At 34.7% G+C, this 22,867-nt stretch overlaps 1 protein-coding gene across 1 annotated transcript in view; it reads left to right on the top strand.

The window, feature by feature from the left end:
- The window catches only part of LOC308501852 (uncharacterized protein), a gene marked incomplete at both ends in the record, with an annotated part of 32,800 nt that continues 9,933 nt past the window's right edge, over positions 1–22,867 (top strand). The window contains 5 exons of the mRNA XM_081058944.1: positions 1–187; positions 596–691; positions 1,195–1,248; positions 1,767–1,918; positions 16,011–16,140. Coding sequence (XP_080915070.1) covers positions 1–187; positions 596–691; positions 1,195–1,248; positions 1,767–1,918; positions 16,011–16,140 — 619 coding nt within the window. The remainder of the gene's footprint in view (positions 188–595; positions 692–1,194; positions 1,249–1,766; positions 1,919–16,010; positions 16,141–22,867) is intronic.

Genomic DNA, 22,867 nt, shown 5'->3' with positions numbered 1-22,867 from the left:
ATGAATAACGAAAGAGTGACCTATGCAGAACTGAATCGGGCTAAGGACTCCAGGAGACAGCAAGTAAAACCTAAGGGCACTAAAAGTTCCATTTCAGTAACTGAGCAGGGAATAACCTATGCAGAATTAAATCTTCAAAATGCTTCTCACGATCTTCAAGGGAATGACAAGAGCTACAACTGCAAAGGTAAAATATTTAGTAGATGCACAGTATAACTGTTGTAGGATGTGCTGTGGGGGAGCAAAGGTGTGGGGACACAGTAGGGAATATGTGGAGACCCACTTTTTATTTGTGGGGATTAGAGCTTGAAGTTGGAATACAGCATTCTAATGTGAAAGCTGAGGACTAATTTTACTCAGGCATCGTTGTATTGTGTAGTCTTTGACTAGCAACTCATGAAGCATTGTATTTCCTGACAATGCAATGGTATATTCTGAGAGGAAGTTTGCAATGGTAGATATGGGTCAAGGATTCTAGTTTATGTATATGATTCCCTGTTCAGGAAGGTTCCTGAACCTTCCTGAACCTTCGTGTAAATTGTCTAAGCATTTATCTCCATCTCATTCCTCAGTGTTTCCCTTTCTCTCCCTGTAGATTTTTCATCACCTCCAGAAAAGCTCTTTGCACGGATCCTGGGAGTCATCTGTGTGGTCTTGCTGTCCACTGTGATAGCAATAGCTGTTACTCTCTGTAAGTCAATTTTTGAAAAATTACAAGGGAATTGTTCACTTTAATGATTGACTGTCAGTGTCTCTAAATATTTCTTAATATTATGGAATAGGCCTATAACTTTAAAATATGTAGTTAGAGTAAACGTGAAAGGGTTGATGAATTTTCAAAGACTAAATATCAGGATGATTGCAGAAAGCATTTTACAAATACATGTGCATATATACATATATATTCTGATTTCATAACTCAAAGACATGCTTCAGGAGACTAAAAGACCTTATTGAGAAATACAAACTAATTCTTGAGATTGATTAAATCAAATACTGTAGTAGAATTTGATCCTTTAGGCTTTTGCAATATATTTTCTTAAATGTTCATTAATTCATTAATTTTTCTTGTAAAATCAATTTTATTTCAGATTATTCTAAACATTACAACAAGTGTCAAAGTAAGAAACAAAAGTATTATAATTTATGTAGATCAATATTAATTTTTTAATAAGAATTACTCCTTTTTCCTAGCTACTGAAAAACCAGAGCAGAATAATTACACCTTGACAACAGGGATCCAGAAAGGTACAGAAGAATTTTCAAAGTTCTGATATTAGTATAGTTTATAGTTTGTAACTCAAGATAGGCAAAAATAGTATTACTTTTTTCTGGAATATATAAATTATAACATTGGGCAATATGTTTATAAATAATAATTTTAGGAGAATGCTCCTTCTTATGGAAGAATATGAAGAAATGTTCATTTTAAATCACTATACCCATTGTTGCCGTTTGGCTTATGTTTCCTTCTGCTATGCTATGAGACAAATAATTTTGTTTTCTCAAAAAGTGGTTTTGTTCATTGACTTTCATGACGTGTTAAAGTGGATATTTATGTTTGTGTGTTTTTGTTGTTTGGGCACATAAGTTAGGGGGTGAGAGGTTGACCCTTCTCTGCGAGTGTACGTGATTGTATTTTATTTTACATGTACCAGCCAGGGAGGGTGCTTAGCAATATGCACATATATGTTCATAGTTATGCAAATATGTAAATTTGATTTTAGTTTTTAATTCAAATTGTTTTTTCAAAATAATTTTTTCAGCATATCATCGTGGTCCTTGTTCAAAGGAGTGGATTACATATTCCCACAACTGCTATTACATTAGCACTGAAAGAAAAACAAGGAATGAAAGTCAGATGGCCTGTGCTTCCAAGAAATCTTACCTGTTTTATATAGATAATGAAGAAGAAATGGTAAGATTTAAAATGTTTCCGACATTTTCTTAAAGATTATTTTGGTCTACATTATGTTTGTAGTATTCATTTATATTTTTCTATACATTTGTGGTTTGTTTTAAAGCTCTTGTCATTTTTTAACTCTTTAATCCTTTATCTTTCATGCCATTAATGAACATTTAATAATTTCCAGTTCTTACTTTCCATGAACAACCATGCTTGTATAAATACTTTATGTCTAAAGTAAGTTTTGCTATTTAATTTGCCATATGATTTTAAATTATGTCAAGGACACTAAACATCATGGTAGTGCAGATTATTTAGAAATTGGAAGGACCCATGTAATTACAAATCAGATCATGAAATAGAAGTTTCCAGTCCACAATAGCTCACTCCTGTGTATTCTCTCAACTTTCCCTCCCCCTACTTGCCACTATGCTGATTTTTAATATTCCAAAGTATCTTTGCTTAAATTTGAACTTTGTGTCTCCTTTCATTCCCATGTGGTAGTTTTGTAATTCATTCATACTGTTGCATTATCTGTAGTTAATTTTTGCTGCTGTATTACATGTACATGACATTTGAATCTATACCATTCAGAATACAGTTGTTTTAATATGGGTGTTATAAATAATATTTTATGAAAATCCTTGTGTATATCTTTTTTCCAAATATTACAATATATTTAAAATTAATATATTATACATACATGTTATGTAGAATACATTGTATTTATATAATATATATACAATATTTACAATAGTTTGTAGATAAAATTATAATTGCCCATGGGGTAATTATAATATAATGTCTTCTGTATCTCAGAATAAAATTGCTGGACCATAAATATACATGTATGTCAAATTTATTAAATGATTCCATCATTTTTTTGGTTTATTGAGTAAATACACATTTTAACAAATAGTCCTATGATTTAAACATAGTATTATCAGGAAATTTAAAGTTATAAGTTTTTGTCATTATATAGAAAAGTATCATGATGATATTAATAGGTCTTTTCCTCATTACTATTAGGTTGAACACATCCTTCTGGGCTACTAATCATGACATTCTCCTTTGTGAGAATGACAAATACCTGCCATGTCTCTTACCCATTTCTGCTATATGTTGCCTGTCATTTTCCTTCCTCACAGTTCTTGTATATTTTGGATATAAGATGTTTTTTGTATTTACGAGATGCAAGTAGATTCTTTGACCCTGTGACTTACATTTTTATTCTCATATTGAAGTACTTTAATGACCAGAATTTATTAATGTTAGCAGAGTCTACTATATCATTTTTGGTGTTATGATCATTTTGGACTACTTCTGAAATCAGTCAAGGTTCATGAAGAGAATCCCCTACATTACTCTCTAGACTTTATTGTTTTCCTTTGTTATCGTTATCTAATTGATGGATCATAATTTATAGCAAAGATTATCTTTTCATAAATAACTACATATACGTATATAATTCTATATGTATAAATATAAGCTAACCTGCTTTACATAAATAGTAGGTATTATATATATTGTAATGTATATAATATTACATGTATATACATAAGGATACACATAGTAGTTCTCCTCTTATCTGTGGGGAGTATGTTTCAAGACCCCAGTGGATGCCTGAAATCACTGATAGTACTGAACCTTATATGTACAATGGTTTTTCTTGTACATAAATACATATGATAAAGTTTAATCTATAAATTATGCAGATGAGAGATTAATAACAGTAACTAATAATAAAATAGAACAATTATAAAAATATAGTATAATAAGTTATGTAAATGTGGGCTCTCATTTCTCTCTTAAAATATCTCATTTTACTATACCCACCCACTTTGAGGTATGACAGCAAAACTAGCACAGATGTCTTTTTCCTCCATAATTTCACAGAAGGAGTGTGATTTCTTACTGTATATTTTAGCGATTTCTGCAGAATATTTTTGTCTTTCCTTATAAAATTAAGAACTTTCACCTTTTCACTTACAGGAATTACTTTACAGCCTCTCTGGCATATTCGATAGCCAGTATCACTAGTCTCATGCTTTAGGACCATTATTAAGTAAAATAAAGGTGACTTGAACACAAGCACTGAGGTGAAGTGACAGTTGATCTGATAACTAAGAGCTACATGCGACTAACATTAAGCGATGGGGAACATATACAGTGTAGATATGCTGGACAAAGACATGCTTTATGTCCTGGGCATAAGGGAGTGGGACAAGAGGAGTTTCATCACGATACTTAGAACTACACACAACTTACGCTTGCGTTTTTTAATTTTGGGATTTTCCTTTTAATACTTTTGGACGCTGGTTGATTGTGGGTATCTGAAAGAGCAGGTAACTGAAACCACAGATAAGAGGGCACTACTGTATGTATGTAACTCACGGTCTACAGCACGGTCTACAGCAGTTTGTGTAACATGGAGAAACCTTATCTCCCTTTTTGTCTCTTTACTGTGTCTTTTTATAATATAATTGCCTTAAATATTTTATCGATATACATATACAATCACATGGAGGAATGTTATAATTTACTTCAACTTATAATTTTGCCTCAACTATCAAACAATTTAGAAAACAGAAGCGGATATGGATAGTCTATATGTCTAGTAAGATTTTTATTCTTTGTTATCTTTTCCTTCCTGATGATCCAAGAATCCCTCTTTTATCATTTAATTTCTGCTTAGGTAATTCCTTTTTGCTATTCTATTTGATTGGGCCTGGTGGTGACAAGTTTTCTTAGTTTTTCTTTATCTGAGAATGTCTTGATTTCCCCTTCATTCCTGAGTGGTAATTTTGCTGCAGTATTCTGTGGTTTTTGGTTGGATTAAGGCATTTAGCATCTAAAAGTTTTCTGTCTTTCTAGCCTGTTGCTTTCATGGTCCTTCGACTGGAGAGAAAAGGCTTTTCTTGGGACTTTTGTTTGCCCTTGGGTGTTTGTGGTTTGCTGGCCTCTCCAGCATCCAGACTTGGATAAATGAGGTAAACAGTAATTCCAGGGAGCTTACTGCCATCTCTTTCATCAGGTCCTGAGTTCCCAGCTATTTCATCTTTCTCATCACAGGTTTGAATTTTTTAATGCTTTTTTTCTATTGGTACAGAATGAATTCCTTTTTTCAAAATTAAAATTTATTGGGATGACAATGATTAATGAAGTTACATAGGTTTCAGGTGTACAATTCTGTAAATACATCATCTATATATAACATTGTGTGTTCACCTCCCAGATCAGCTCTCCTTCCATCACCATGTATTTGACCCCTTTTACCTCTTCTACCATCCACACTCCCCTTTTACCCTCTGGTAACCACTGAGCTATTGTGTGTGCCTATGAGTTTTTGTTTCTTTATTTGTTTGCCTTGTTATATAGTTTCTTTCAGTTTTATTTTCCACATATCAGTGAAGTCGTATGGTTCTTGACTTTTGCTGTCTGACTTATTTCGCTCAGCATAATAATCTCAAGTTTCATCTATGTTGTTGCAAATGGTACTATTTCATCTTTTCTTATGGCAGAATAGTATTCCATTGTGTATATATACCACGACTTCTTTATCCAATCATCTGTTGAAGGAAATTTTGGTTGTTTCCATGTCTTGGCCACCGTAAATAAAGCTGCAACGAACATTAGAGCACATATATCATTATGGATAAATGTGTTAAGGTTTTTTAGGTATATACCAAGGAGAGGGATTGCTGGGTCGTATAGTAATTGTACTATTAATTTTTTAGTGAACCTCCACACTGCCTTCCATAATGGCTGCACCAGTCTGCATTCCCACCAACAGTGTATGAGGGTTCCTTTTTCTCCACAGCCTCTCCAACACTTGTTGTTGTTAGTCTTCTTGATGATAGCTATTCTAATAGGTGTGAAGTGATATCTCATTGTGGTTGGAGTGACATTGGAGCTTTTCAATGTCCAACTATAATAATTGAATTGTTTATATCTCCTTTTAATTTTGTTATTTTCTACTCATGTGTTTGAGAGTTCTGTTGTTAGGTGGTCACATGTTTATAATTGTTTTATGCTCTTCTTGTAATGACATCAAACATTTTGAATTGTTTCTTTTTATTTTTAATAATATTTCATGTTTTAGTAGTTATTTTGTCTGATATTAGACAGTTCAGCTCCCTTATGTTTGCAGATTATAGGGTATGTCATTTTTCACCCTTTATTTTCATTTTTTTGTGGCTTTGACTGTAAAGCGCACTTATGATATACAGCATATAGATGGATCTTATGTTTTCCCTCAGTATGACAATTTCTGCCTTTTGACTAAAATGTTTATTTTATTCACATTTAATATAGTTGGATTAAGGTCTGCTGTTTTGCTGTTTTTTCTATGTCCATGTCTTTAGTTTTTCTTCCATATTTCCTGACATCTTTTGTCTATACACATATTATTATAGCATTTCATTTTCTTCTTCGGTTGATGGTTTGGTTATTTTTTTTTTTATTTTTTTAGTAGTTGCTGTAGATATTGGAAATACATCCTTAGCTCATCACTGTCTACTTCAAGTTAATACTGACTAAATTCCAGCGAAATATAGAAACTTAGCATCAGTATAGCTTTATTTCCTCTCCCATCTTTGGGGTCTTACTATTCCTTTTAACAATGTTGGACCGAGCCAGCCAGCTCTGGTTTGTGAACAAATAATAATGCACATCCTTTGTGACTTGGCATTCATGATTTACACAAGGATGACTTGAAATGAATCATTCTAGGGATTTTTGCAAAACAAAAATAAATAAATGCTAACAAATAAGATTTTTTTCCTCCACTCCTAAACAAGGTTCCCATTTACCAGCACAGAATTGCATCCATATAGACCCAACTATACAATGTCATAATTATTGCCTTAAATAATGTCATTTTTAAAAGTAATCACAAGAACAGAAATACAGACACTTAAGTGTACCCACATGTTTACCATTTCCACTGCTCTTCCTTGGATATGAGTTATGCAAGGATATGAGTTATCATTCAGCATCATTTACTTTTAGCTTGAAGAATATTTTTGGAGGGCAGGTCTACTAACAAGAAATCCTCTGTTCTGTTTTTGTGTATGTTGTAAGGTCCTTATTGCAGCTTCTTTTTTGAAAATCTGTTTTGCTGAATTAAGAATTCTTGTTTGACAGGTTTCGTTCCCCCCCCCAGTACTTTCAGCTCATTGATTATGTCACTCCCGCTGACTATTCTATTACATGTCTGATAAGATCTCATCTATGAATCATATTGTTATTTCCTGTATGTAATGGGTAAGTTTTCTTTTGCTTATTTCAAGGTTACCTCTTTTTTTACTTTTGATTTTACATTTTATATTGTGGTAAAAAAACACTTGAGATAAAATTTACCACTACCAATTTAAAAAAAGACACTGACTTGATTTTCTTAGAGCAGTTTAGGTTTCAGCAAAATTGAGACAAGACAGAGATTTTGCATATACCCCTATGGGCTACTCTTTCCCCTCCTCTGGAATAGGATTCAGAACAATGTGGATTCTGGGTGAGATAATGTGGTCCATGTGCTGCTGGAGGAGGGAAATATCTCACCCATTCCCTCATTTTCCATCGACCTAAGGTACATTATGCTCCCACATTTTCCTCATGATTATTTCTTTGTGTCTTCAATGTTTTTCAGTCATTTGATTATAATATTTTGAGAAGTAGATTTCTACGTGCTGATTCTATTTGTAGTTTGCTGAGTCGCATATGCCTACAATATTTTTAAAATTAAATTTAAAAAGTTGTTTATTCATTATATCTCAAAATTGTTTGTCTGTCTCTGTCTCTCTTCTTATTCTCAGTGTACATTTGCAGCTATGTTAGTTTTCTTGATACTGCTTATAAAGTCCCTGAGTATCTGCTTATTTTTCTCTTTTTCGCTCTCTATTTTTTGGGATGAATGATTTTTTAAACACCATCTTCAATTTTGTTAATTTTATCGTGTCTCAAATTTTATGTACATTTAGTAAATTTTCATTTCAGGTAGTGTTTTTCATTCACAATTTGTATTTCATTCATCTTGTAGTTTTTCTTTCTCTATTTGGTACATGGTTTATCATTGTTATCATATTCAAATATAATAATTTGAACACATATTTAAAGTAATTATTCTAAAATATTTTCTATAATAAACCTAACATCTTATCTCAATAAAACATTGTTTGACTATTTACTCTGCATATAGAAAGCATTTTTGTATGTTTTCTAATCATTTATGATTATGTATTTTTGATAATATTGTATAGTGAACTCAGATTCTGTTTCATTTATTATTTTTCATGAGTTGAGAAACTTTTACTGCAGAATCTTCTGTTTAGAGTTTGCTTGCTTCTATCTCTTCTCAGTTTTTAAAATTCTAATTGTTTATTTTTATGTTTAGCCTGGCTTCCTAGGGATTCACCTTGTATATGCATAGCTTGGCTGACAACCAATGATTATATATTTTTAAAGTATTCTAATACCTCCAGTCAATAGGGTTTCCACAGTCTGTTATTTGTATTTGTGTGTGTATATGTGTACCAGGGAGTCCTCATAACTTTGCAATTAGTTTTCAAGTCCACATTGACTTTTATTTTTACTGGGATCATCTTTATCTTTTCTACACAAGTACACCTTTGTTTCATCAGCCAACAACATATAGAGAGCTAATGTCTTCTTTTCTAGTGAAATCTCCCTTTTATTTCCTTTCCATTATATTTGTGGCCGGCACTGCGCTGGTCACAAAGGAGACTAAAACCTCAGACTAGAAACAGGGTAGATTTTCCTCTTTTTAACCTTGGAAATTTAGCACTTTGAATGAAAAAGCAGTGGGCAATTTATCACCCTTACCCCACTGCTAATCAAGTGTGCCCCTGTGGCCACAATACCATTGAGTTTGGCAGCGTTTTCCAAACTGTGAAAACTATAATTCTTCTTACTCACTGAGCTGACGTGGGGATGGGGGACAACATGGAAGCAGTCCTAGGCAGGAAGACTACAAATATGCGCCATTGTTACTTGAATTTCTAGGAGTTTTTCTAATAATACGTCAGAAGCTATTGTTAGTCTTTGGTAAATTGTCGGAACCTTGAAATTATTTGTGTCAAATTCCCTCTTCAGTAATAATAATACATTTTCCTAATGTGTTCAGTGTATAAGTATATAATGTAAATTGGAAGACTGAACAAAATATAAAGAATGAACTTTATATTCCATTAGATATTCATATTAGTATAAAGCAATTTTTGGTATCACATATAATTTGTTTCTCATAGAATTTTTTGAAAACCTTTCGTTCTCATTCATGGATTGAACTCTCCTACAGAACCAATATAAGTTTGTTGGTGTGGCCAAATGGTTCAACTCTCTCTTCCAAACTGTAAGTTTAATGAGAACTGTTATAATTTATGCCTTGAAGTAATTAATCATAGAAAGAAAAAGCAATATGTGAACCATTATATGAAGACTATTATTTAAGTATTACCATACAAAATTATAAAAGGACTATGCAGATATAGATATATCTATATATATCTATATAGATATATATAGATATATATAGATATATAAGTATTAGTGTAAGTCAATTATTTATTTGTTAAAGTATTAGGTCGTATATTACCAGGTTAGTGATATCTTATTCTCTGTATTTCAGGTTCTCAGTATCTTCAGAGATGAGCAAGAATTGTGCATTTGTGTTGTTTAACTCACACCAGTTTTATACAGAATCCTGTTTAGAAAAAAAACAATATGTTTGTAAGCACCAGACTCTTTGCAGTGCCTGAAGTTGGTATAATTCTAATTAGAAAAGAACATATTCTTAATTGATTTAAAACCGTTACAATAATTTTCTTATAATTATTTTTTATGATACAATTTTGAGTACAGTTTTATGCTCACAACAAAATTAAGACAGGTGCTTACATTTCCCATATTACACCAATCTTGACACATGCAGAGGTTCCCCCATGGTCAACATCAATGACCAAAATGGTCATTTGCTACTGAGAATGATTCTGCATTGATGCATCAGAATCACTTAACATCCATAGTTTATGTGAGACTTCACCCTTGGTGTTATAGAATTATTTTTAAATCTGTATTTTTATTAATTTTTTAAATACGTACCCAAGTATATGCTATATGTTTCTTAAGCTTTTGCTATTTATTAAAGTACCATATGTTTTAACATCAAGAGCTGTTATTACTAAGTCCTCAATATGGTGAATAATTCCATTTATAGTTCTATATTAGTTGATTTGTCCTAACCCTCGAATGTTGAAAATGAGGATTCAACAACAAAGGCTGGCACAGTGTATCGCTCATAGTGGAGTAAAAACACAAAAAAGAGAGGAAATTTGATTTAAAGTATTATTAAGATTTTGGAGAGGAGATAGCCTACAAACAAGAGATAAAATAAAATTGTAAAGAATATCCTAGGGTTAAAGAAGAAAACCCAAAGGTGGAATGACTTGGAAGCCAGGTCTACTCCCTCAGGATGGGTTTCAGACTTCACTGAACACAGTGTGGCTGCTGACAACCTGATGGCTGACACGTTCACTGGGTTGCCCTGGATAGAGCAGTTCCACAGTCCGCTTGGTGTTATTGGTGAGGACGGATCTCAAGCTGTGACTGGCAAGCAGGAATACCTTGCTACTACCTTGTCTGCAGGCAGAGATTGGAAAAGAGGAAACTATGACTGGGTCTGGCCACAAAAACTGCTGGAGGGTGAACACCACAGGACTTCCTGCATGCATGCAACTGACAACCTCACCACAGAGCCAATGGGGAGAAAGCACCATGAAACCAAGAACAAAAGTCCTTTTTCTGGCAGTGTCTCTTCAGTGCCTTGTTCTGGCAAACTAACATCACACGAGCTAACAAGAGAGAAAAAGTTATAGGATCTAGCTCCATTATTTCAGAGAGAGCCACGAAGGACAGATTTGGACATGAGATTAACACATTGTTAATTGGCCCTCAAGATTATCGTGCAAGAAATACAAAATTGCTATATGACATAATTCTTTATATAGAAAACCCTAAAGACTCCACTGAAAAAGTATTAGAAACAATAAACAAATACAGTAAAGTTACAGTATACAAAATCAATATACAAAAATCCATGCATTCTGACATACTAAGGATGAAATTTCAGAAAAGAAATGCATGAAATCATTTCTTGCAATTACAACAAAAAAGAATATAATATCTTGGAATAAATTTAACAAAAGATGTGAAAGACCTATACAGTGAAAACTATAAGACATTATTAAAAGAAATTGAAGAAGACACAAAGAAATGGATAGATATTCTGTGTTCATGGGTTGCAAGAATTAACATTGTTAAAACCACCATATTGCCCAATGCCCTATACAGATTTGCTGCAATTCCCATCAAAATCACAATGAAAATATTTAAAGAAATAGAATAAATAATCATCAGATTATTATGAAATCACAAACGAGCCTGAATAGCCAAAGCAATCCTAAAAAAACAGAAAAACAAAACAAAACAAAACAAAAAAAACGAAAGAAACCAGGGCTGGAGATATCACACTACTTGGCTTCAATTTATTCTACAAAGTGACAATAATCAAAACAGCCTGGATATGGCAGAAAAACAGATGCATACACCAATGGAATAGAATTGAAAACTCAGAAATAAACCCACGTGGCCAGATAATTTTTAGTAAAGGAGCCAAAAACATGCAATGGAGGGGAAAACAAGCCTTTTCAAGAAATGGTGCTGGAAAAATTGGAAAGCCACGTGCAAGACAATGAAACTTCTATCACCACACACCAAAACTAACCCAGAATGGATCAAAGTCCTAAACATAAGACCTGAAACAATAAATTGCATAAAAGAAATAATAAGTATTAAATTTATGGACCTTAGGTTCAGAAAGGATTTTATGAATTTGACCTCAAAGGTAAGGAAAGTAAAAGCAAAAATAGATGATAGCCAACTAAATATCCAACTAAAAATCTTCTGCACAGCAAAGGAAGCTATCAACAGAACAAAGAGGCAACCAACGGAATGGGAGAAAATATTTGCAAACAATACGTGACATTGTTTTGCGCTAATATCTAAAATACAGATATAAAGAACTCATACAAATCCTCATCTTTTAAAATGTCGGAGTGACTCTCCGTGCTTCAATATGAAGAAGCTTGAGTCTTACAAAGCCTGGATGATCTGAGTACTGTTACTTCTTGCATCTTATCCTCTAATACAATGTTTCTCAACCTTTTTCTTTTTCCATTTTCTCCCTCAACTTTAAGCCACTAAGGAGCTTTCACATTAAGCTTTCTCAGTCCATCACCATAAAAATTCAAAATTACAAATAATAAAAGTTTTCTTAATGTACTTTATGTATATCTGTACTTTATATATGAAATGAGACTTTTTTCACTACCGTCAAAAATCAGTTTTTGTCCACTTGTCAACATATCACCTCTGTTGAGAATGCATGAGCTAACGCTGCTCCCTTCACTTACTCTGCTCCAGCCATGTCAGCCTCCTCGCTGATCCTCAAATATTCAGACATGTTTCTTCAATAGGAAATTTCATTAGTTGTTTGCTCAATTTCAAATGATCTCCATTTATCTGCTGTCATAATTTTCTTACCAAATTCTTGTCTTTGTCCAAATACTATATTCCCAAAGAATCCCAATGGAATTTCAGTTCCCTCTTACAATTGGCACTCCAAATTCTACTTACTCTTTTCAAAATGCTTTCATACAACATTTTTTTTTTAACTTTCTAACATTATATATTTCAATGTTTTTTTTTCTGGTTCAAACAACAAATATGCTATCACAGTTCTGGAAGCTAGGAGTCTGAAATGAATGTGTCAACAGGGCTGTACTCACTTTGAAGACTCTAGGGGAGACTATGTTCCATGCCTTTCTCTGTGTTTTTGGTGTAGCCCCCAGTCCTTGGCTTACAGACATATAGACATATTACTCCAAGCTCTGCCTCTATCATCTCAATGCTCTGTCTGTGTGTCTCTGTCTTTGTGTCCAAATATCCCTCTTTTATAGAATATCAGTTGCACTAATTAAGGGCCTACCCTACATCTGCATCGGTATGACCACTTATCAACTTGATTACATTTGCAAAGACTCTATTCCCAAATAAGGTCACATTTATAGGTTCTGGGTGGATATTAATTTGGGGGAGGGTATGAGAGTGTGACACTATTCAGTAAAATGTGAAATACAGAAAATGACCAAAAATAGCAGGTCAAAGTCCAAATCTTTTATCTGGGTGTCATTGTAATTAGAAATACTATTTATCTCAGTGTTTGTAAAAACTCAATTCCAACCATGTATACATTAATGGTTGGCAGTGATGTGAAGGATCTTAGAAGAGAGGAAAAAGAAAACATCCTGTCATAAAATCAGAAGCAATAGTTCACTTAGTGTTCATGTCGCCATGACATTTCATACCTTTAAACACTCTTAACACTTTAAAATATCACAATAAAAAAATAGAAATAAACTAGTTTTAGTAGAGAGTAATGATATTTATTTAGGAATAATTAGCTCATATCAGGTATACAAGATATGACAATTAGGATTGCGAACTTGCCACCATGTGCTTACATTGGCAGCACATACAAACATCTCGGTAAGGTTTCAGAACCTTGGTGTATCGTGTCTCACAGCTGTGTTCGTGTCCATGTGTGGCGGTGTCTTGCTGAGTGGAGTTCAGTATTGTTGTATGCCTCTGTGTACCATTGGAAGAATGCCTGAGCTTGAATTAGAGCAACGAACAAACATTAATTTTTTTGTTAAACTTGGCAAAAATGGAAGTCAAATCAGGGACATGTTTAGTCCAAGTTTATGGGGATAATGCCATGAAGAAAATGGCAGTGAACAAATGGATTAAATGGTTTTCTGAGGGGAGTGAATGTGTCACTGGTGAAGAGAGGTCAGGGCGGCTGGTAACGAGCAGAACTGATGAAAACATTGGAAAAATTCATCGAATTGTGCGTAAAAATCATTGGCTGACTGTGAGAAGCATTGCAGACAAAGTAAACATTAATAGAGAAACAGGGAAATCTTAACTGAAAATGTCGATTTGAGAAAGGTGTGTGCAAAAATGGTCCCAAAAGAGCTCACTGATGAACAAAGGAGTCAAAGTTTGCCAAGACCTTTTGGAGATGCAAGATGATGTTTAGGGTCGTGTTATCATTCATGATAAAACACTAATGTAACCCTGAAACAAAGCATCAAAGTGCACAATGGAAGTCAACTAATTCACCAAGAACAAAAAAGATCCATTAGTCCAAATCAAGAGCAAAACAGTGATGCTAAACTTTTGTGATATCAGAGGGATTGTTTATTATCATTTTGTACCAACTACAAAAAGAGTTAACCACGTTTACTATTTGAAAGTGCGTCAAATAGTAAATAGTAAATAGTCAAATAGTAAATAGTCAAATAGTAAAAAGGGTGTGTCAAAAAGGTAGATAAAATGACCTGAACTTTTCACCAATTCATGGCTCTTGCATCATGACAATGCACCAGCTCACAGGGCACTGTCTGTGCCAGAATTTTCAGCGAGTAAACAAATAACTGTATTGAAACACCCTCCCTACTCACCTGATCTGACCCCAATGATTCCTTTCTTTACCCAAAGATAAAGGAGATATTGAAAGGAAGGTATTTGGATGACATTCAGGACAACAAGTGTAACTTGATGACAGCTCTACTGGCCATTCCAGAAAAAAAGTTCCAAATTTGCTTTGAAGAATTGCTAGGCGCTGGCGTAAGTGCATAGCTTTCCAAGGGGAGTACTTCAAAGGAGACTGTAGTGATATTCAGCGATGAGGTATGTAGCACTTTTTCTAGGATGAGTTTGTAAACTGAATTGGCAGGACTTGTATATGTATATGTATACGTATACGTATGTGTATGTGTATGTGTATATGTATATCATCTATATCTATATATATCTATATCTATCTATAACTATAACCATACCCATGTCTGTATCTATAAGTGTGTGCATATGTATGTATGTATTTATATATATTTACATATATATGTATATGTATGTATATTTATAGTTAAGGAGGCTCTTTGGGCAGAAGTTGACCAAAATTAAGAAGATTGAATGTGGTAGTGCTTAGCCACCCCTTTGTCAAATCTTAAAATGTCAAGGTAAAGTTCAAATCATCATGCTTTCCCATTATAACATATTCAAATAATCTCAAAGCATAATATGCTCAAACCAACCTACTTCTCTCCTTTTTGATTGCCGTCCATCTGTTTTCTTCAAGATTATTGCAAGAGGCTCCCAAAAGGTATCTCATGTACCACTCTAGACCTTTTTCAATCTTTCCTTCATGTTTCAAGCAAAACGATCTCGCTTTTCAAAATAAGTCCCTAGAAAGTCCCTCAGGCAGGTACTGAGATTTCCCATATTCCCCCCATCCCTACACATGCAGAGCTTCCCCCATGGTCAACATCACTCACCAAAATGATACATTTGCTACTGAGAATGAATCTACATTGATGCATCATAATCACTTAACATCCATAGTTTATGTGACGATTCATCCTTGGTGTTGTAGAATTATTTTTAAATCTCCGTTTTTATTTATTTTAAAAATACATATTCAAGTACATGTTCTATGCTTCTTAAGCTTTTGCTATTTATTAAACTAAATCGTGTATAAATTACAAATTTTAATATCTAGAGTTGTTATTTCTAAGTCCTCAATATGGTGAATAATTCCATTTATATTTTTATATTAGTTGCTTTGTCCTAACCCTAGAATGTTGAAACTGAGGATTGAACAACACAGGCTGGCATAGTGGGTAAGTCATAGTGGGGTTAAACGACAAAAAGGAGAGGATATTTGGTTTAAAGAAATGTTAAATTTTTGTAGGGGAGATAGATAGCCTACAAACAGGAGATAAAATAAAATTATAAAGAATACACTAGGGTTAAAGAAGAATACCCTAAGATGGAATGACTTGGAAACCAGGTCTACTCCTTCAGGATGGGTTTCAGACTTCACTGAACACAATGTGGCTGCAGACTTTCTGACAGCTGACATGTTCCCTGGGTGCCCTGGATAGAGCAGTTCCACTGTCTGCAGGCTGTTATTGGTGAGGACGGATCTCAGGCTGTGACTGGCAAGCAGGAAGACCTCCCTACCACCGTGTCCGCAGACAGAGGTTGGAAAAAAGAGAACTATGACACGGACTGGCAACAAAAACTACTGGAGGGTGAACACCACAGGACTTCCTGCATGCATGCAACTGGCAACCTCACCACAGAGCCAATGGGGAGAAAGCACCATGAATCAGGAACAACTGTCCTTTCTCTGGCAGTGTCTCTCCAGTGCATTTTTTTGGCCAAATAACATCACACGAGCTAACAAGGGAGAAAAAGTTATAGGATCTATTATTTCTAAAAGTTATAGGATCTATAGCTCCATTATTTCAGAGAGGGCCATAAAGGACAGATTTGGAGCTGAGTTTAATAAATTGTTGATCGACCCTAGAGATTACTGTGCAAGAATTACAAAGTTGGTACATGACATAATTCATTTTGTAGAAAACCCTAAAGACTCCACTGAAAAAGTATTAGAAACAAGAAGCAAATACAGTAAAGTGGCAGTATACAAAATCAATGTACAAAAATCCATGCATTTCTATATACTATCAAATCCATGCATTTCTATATACTATCAACGTCACTTCAGAAAATAAACTGAAAAAAATAGCGTTTATTTTGAAGTTTCAGTAAAAGAGAACAAAATAGGACTAAATTTAACAAAGGATGTGAAGGACCTATACAGTGAAAACTATAAGACATTATTAAAAGAAATTGAAGATGACACAAAGAAACGAAAATGTATTCTGAGTTCATACCTTCGAAGAATCAACAAAGTTGAAATTGCCATGTTATCCAAAGCACTGTATAGATTTAATGCAATTCACATCAAAATCCTAATGAAAATATTTGTTTTTATTTTTTGCATATTGGACCTTCATTTTTTTAAAAAGTTAAGTTTATTGAGATAATAACTCTTAGGAAAATTACATAGATTTCAACTGTATAATTCTTTTTTTTAACGTTTTCTTTTTTTTTTTTGTCTTTTATTGGGGTGACATAGGTTTCAAGTGTAAAATTCTGTAATACATCACATACATATCACATTGTGTGCTCACCACCCATATTCAGTTCTCCTTCCATCACCACATATGTGATCCCTTTTACCCTCATCTACCACCTCTCTCCCCTGTTACTCTAAACTATTATCTGTGTCTATGAGTTTTTGTTTCTTCAGTTATTTGTCTTGTTCCTTTGTTGTCAGTTTTATATACAACATAACAGTGAAATCATATGGCTATCGACTTTTTCTGTCTGACTTATTTTACTTAGCATAATAATTTCTAGATCCATCTATGTTGTCGCAAATGGCAGAATTTTATCTTTTCTTATGGCAGAGTAGTAGTATTCTATTGTGTATATATACCACAACTTCTTTATCCAATCATCTACAGGAGGACACTTTGGTTGTTTCCATATCTTGGCCACTCTAAATAGAACTGCAATGAACATTGGAGTACATATATCTTTATGGATACATGTTATCAGATTTTTGTGTATATATGCAAGAGAGGGATAATTGTCAGATTTGTGTGGAGTTACGACAGAGCCTTGTAATGACAAGCAAGGAAAAGGAGGAGGGCCACATGCTAGAGTGGGGCTAATGAATTTATTTATCAGTATCTGATCAATTTATTTAGCAAGATGCAAAAGACAAAAGCAATTAATAGAATGTGCTAATGAAAGAAAGTAATGGTGGTTAAGACTAAACTATATACATTGACACCAATGTCACGTCAAGGAATACACATACATATAAGTTTAAGAGATCCCAACATATGTTTACTATTGATCAAAAATCACTTGGCTAAATACACAAATAACATCAGTAAGGAGTATCCAAAAGCAGTAATAAGCTCTATAGGATAGTAACTATTACAGTAGATACCAAAAGCTCACCAAACTGGGGGAGAATAGCACTGTAAAAGTCATAAATCATAACCTTGTCAGGTCTGTAGCTGAGAGAAACTCAGGCGTCTCCCACACTGCTATTTATAAGTTCCCAAGAATTTGTTGGCATTGAATTCGCTGTTGTGGTTGGCATTGTTGTTGTTGTTGTTGGAAGTCAAGGCATCTTCTGATGTTATAAGCTACAAGCTGCATATAAGCTTTTAAGGTGTTAACGATCTGAAGAACGTTGCTGTTGTTGTCGTCGTTGTTGTTAGAAGTTAGGGCATCTTCTGATGTTTAAGTTGCAAGCTGCATACAAGTTTTCTAGATGCTGACAAGTTCTCAAGAAGGCTAACCGTGGGAACAACACTGGAGAGGCCGGGAACCAGCCAGACCTCACCAGGTTCAGAGCTGAAAGTCAGGATATTCCCTGGTGTTGTAAGCTGCATGTTGCTGGAAGTCTTCACAATCTTAGAATGATGCAAAATCACCAATGACAAATGACCAAATGATGAAATAATAATTAATAGTTAACACTGCCAACTGAAGTTTGTCTGATATATTTTTTCAGATGTAACTAAGAGCCAAGTTTCTTGTTCCTGCCTCCCCCTCCGGGAATGGCTAGTTCTGGGAGGGTCCGGCATTACTGATATGAATGTTGACCATCCGGCCAAAAGGCCAATTCATCCCTTTAAGCAATATCTACTGTTCCTCCTTGGGACCATCAGCCCAAGGTTTTCCAAAGCCTGGCAACATGTTATATCGTCCTGATATAACTTAGCTATGTCTTCACTTCATCTGCTGATGTGACTGAAACAGACAGAACAAAGAGGGAATTCTCTCAACCCCTGATCAAGAATTTCTTTAACCCTAAGCTCACCATCATCTCACAACACAGACAAAACAACAAACATCATCTCATATCTCCCCTACTCAAGATAATGAGACCAAACAGAAAATTTCACCTTATGTCTCCCCTGCTCGGGAGAATGAGACCTAAAGGGGAATTTACTCAACTCCTGATCATAGTACAGAAATCACCTCACATACAGGAACAAATAAAAGCTAATGGACAAAAGCTCACAGCAACCAATGAAGGCAAATTTTCTTCATCATCTTCCTTACAGGCCTGAATAGCAGCAGCAATCCTAAAAAATGAACGAGAGTGGAGGTATCACACTCCTTGACTTTATACTACTAAGTGACAACAAGCAAAACAGCATGGATTTGGCAGAAAAACAGACACTCAGACCAATGAAATAGAATTGAGAACCCAGAAATTAACCCACATATATATGGGCAGGTAATTTTCAACAAAGGAGCCAAAAACATACAATGGAAGAAAAAAAGTCTTTTTAATAAATGGTGCTGGGAATTTGGAAAGCCATGTGCAAACGAATGAAACTACACTCCACGTGTCACCATATACCAAAATTAACACAAAATGGATCAAAGTCTTAAACATAAGACCTGAAGCAATATATTGTAATGAAGAAAGCATAGGTACTAACCTGGTGGACCTTGGGTTCTGAGAGGATTTTACGAATTTGACCTCAAAGTCAAGGAAAGTAAAAGCTAAAACAAGTGATGGTACTATCTATCAAACTAAAAAGCTTCTGCACAGCAATAGAATCCATCAACAAAACAAAGAGGCAACGAACAGAAAGGCATGAGATATTTGCAAACAGAAGCTGTGATTTTGGGGCAATATCTGAAATAGGTAAAGAACTATCACAACTCCTCATCTTTTTAACTCTAGGAGTGGCTCTCCATGCTTCACCTTGAAGCTGGAGCCTCACAAAGTCTGGATGATCTGAGCCCTGTTACCTCTTACATCTTGTCCTCTAATACAATGTTCCTTCACCTTTTTTTTTTTCTTTTCATTTTCTTCCTCAACTTCAAGCCACTAAAGAGCTTTCACAGAGATGTTTTTCCTGTCCATCTTCCTGAAAATTAAAAACCACCAATATACTGCATTTTTTCTTTATGTATATCTGCACTTTACACATAAAGTGAGAGTTTTTTCACTTCCCTCAAAAATCAGTTTTTGTCCACTTTTGAACACTATCACCTCTGTTGAGAATGCATGAGCTAACGCGTTCACTCACTCTTCTCCACCGATATCCTCTTTGCTGATCCTCAAATATTCAGACATGTTTCTTCAATAGGAAATTTGATTAGTTGTTTGCTCAATTTCAAATGGCCTTCTCCATTTATCTGCTACCCTAGTTTTCTCACCAAATTCATGTCTGTGTCCGAGTACTACACTTCTAATGAATCCCAATGAAATTTCAGTTCCCTCACAAATGGCATTCTCACAAATGGCATTCTCAATTCCACTTAACTGTATTCAAAATGCTTTCATACAACATTTTATTTATTTATTTATTTTTTAACTTTCTAACATATTATACATTTCTTTTTTTTTTTCTGGTTTAAACCACAAATATTCTATCACAGTTCTGGAGGCTAAATCTGAAATGAAGGTGCCAACAGTGCTGTACTCACTTTGAAGACTCTTGGGGAGACTATGTTCTATGCCTTTCTCTGAGCTTTTGGTGTAGCCCCCAGTTCTTGGTTTACAGACACATTACTCCAAGCTCTGCCTCTGTCATCTCATTGCTTTTAATGTGGGTCTGATTTGTGTCTAAATATTGCTATTTTATAGAATATCTGTTGTATTGATTAAGGGCCCACTATACATCAGTATGATCACATATTAATTTGATTATATTTGCAAAGACTCTATTCCCCAAAAAGGTACATTCATTAGGGTGGATGTTTATTTGGGGGAGGAGATGGGAGTGTGATACTATTCAATAAAATGTAAAATACAGAAAATGAACAATAATGGCAGGTCAATGTCCAACTTTTTATCTTGGTATAATTGTACCTGGGTATAATTGATTTCCTGGGTAACTAGAAATCACATTCATTTTGTTGTTTGTGAAAACTCGATTCCTACCATGTGTATATTAAAGGTTGGCAGAATGATGTGAAGCCTCTCACAAGAGAGGGGAAGAAAACATCCTGGAAGAAAATCAGAAGCAACAGTTCACTTAATATTCATATCACCATGACATTTCATACCTTTAAACACTCTTCACACTTTAAATCATCACAATAAAAAAAAAGAAACAAACAAAAGAAACCAAATAAACTAGTTTTAATAGAAGTAATGATAATTATTTGGGAGTAATTAGCTCATACTCAGGTATACACATGTCAAGTTTTGAATGACACTTAAACTTCTTAACTTTATCAGTGTTGTGTGTTTTCTTCTTTCTGCAAATTAAACTGTTTTATTGTTTTTGGGGTCAATGAGACAGAGTACATTAAATTTAAATGACAGACAAATATAAAAGATTATTGCAAAAGATGAATGGTAATAGAGCCCAGTTAACTGGAATTTCTTCTATGAAAGAGTGGAAAAATCCACAAGATATGGGTCTGATTATATAAAATCATAGGATCTCATCTGTATAGAGATTTCTAGTTCAGTGGTAAATACAAAAGAATGGAAAATGAATTGCCTTAACCAGAATGATTTCCTTAACTTGAATCTTCTCAGGTTAAAAACTGCCAAAATTTTAATTTAATTTAGACACTAATCTTTAAAATATCTCATTTTTAAAGATATAATCCCACAATTTATATAGTATACAATGTGTTTGTTTTATAACCTGCTTAAGATGTCCTACTAGTCTTTGCCTAGTTTCTTCATAACATTCAGCACTTGTCAACAATAAAATCTGTGTAAAATTAGCTTTTGTACTAAGTCCGTCAGAAGTGGAGAGACCAAATGGAAATGCTTTACCTACCGTATTTGCCGGCGTATAAGACGACTGGGCGTATAAGACGACCCCCTAACATTTCCACTCAAAATACAGAGTTTGTTATATACTCGCCGTATAAGACTACCCCCTCTTCCGCACACCTTCCACACACCAAATAACTTTCAGTTTAAAATTTGCATCATACTTCTTTCTTTTGGCTGGTGCCATGATAGGGATGATAGGGGTTTGACTGGTCGACATTTTCTATGCTGTACTGTACAATGGTGCAGTATTGTGGTTGGCTGTTGGCTGTATACAAAGCCTGATTTGATTGGTCCCTGCTCCCTGTTTGCCCGCCCTGTCACTATAGCAGTCTGGTCCACCCTTGCATCAGCATCTCCCTGGGACCTCACTAGTGCGCAAGTGCGAGCTCTTCAACATTCTAACAGGCACCATGATAGCGCAAAATCGCGAATCTTCAATGCATATGTAAAGAAATATACGGTAACCCGAATTTACCACACTCGCAAAATCGCACACAGCCGACCATACACCCAGTATGGTATCGCGATTCGCGATTTTGCGCTATCATACTGGGTGTATGCTCGGCTGTGTGCGATTTTGCGAGTGTGGTAAAATCGCATAACAGCAAAATCGCATAACAGCCAAGCATACACCCAGCAGCCTGCTGATGCCTGAACGGTATGTGGAATGAAGTGGGCGGGCATCGGGAGGCCACTATGGCACGGGGCAAGCACTATGGGCAATCTATCTGAAGTGTACCTGGCATATAAGACGACCCCCCCCCACTTGGAGGCATATTTTTCGGGGCCAAAAAATCGTCTTATACGCCGGCAAATACGGTATATAAGTTTCAGAGTTTAGAAGGCTGTATTTCCACTATCCAACAATATTAATTGATTCTGATATTTTAGGCTCAGAATGAAAAAGCACAGGAGAGAAAAAATAACCAGAAAAAGAATAGTAAAATACGTGATCAGTAAACATCATATCTGACACTAGATAATTTTCTTTCTTTTTTTTAAAAAAGATTTTATTGGGGAAGGGGAACAGGACTTTATTGGGGAACAGTGTGTACTTCCAGGACTTTTTTCCAAGTCAAATTGTTGTCCTTTCAATCTTAGTTGTGGAGGGTGCCGTTCAGTTTCAT

Source organism: Rhinolophus hipposideros (genome assembly GCF_964194185.1).
Source record: "Rhinolophus hipposideros genome assembly, chromosome: 9".
In the NCBI taxonomy this organism is placed as follows: domain Eukaryota; kingdom Metazoa; phylum Chordata; class Mammalia; order Chiroptera; family Rhinolophidae; genus Rhinolophus; species Rhinolophus hipposideros.
This window is presented reverse-complemented; position numbering and strand designations above follow the sequence as displayed.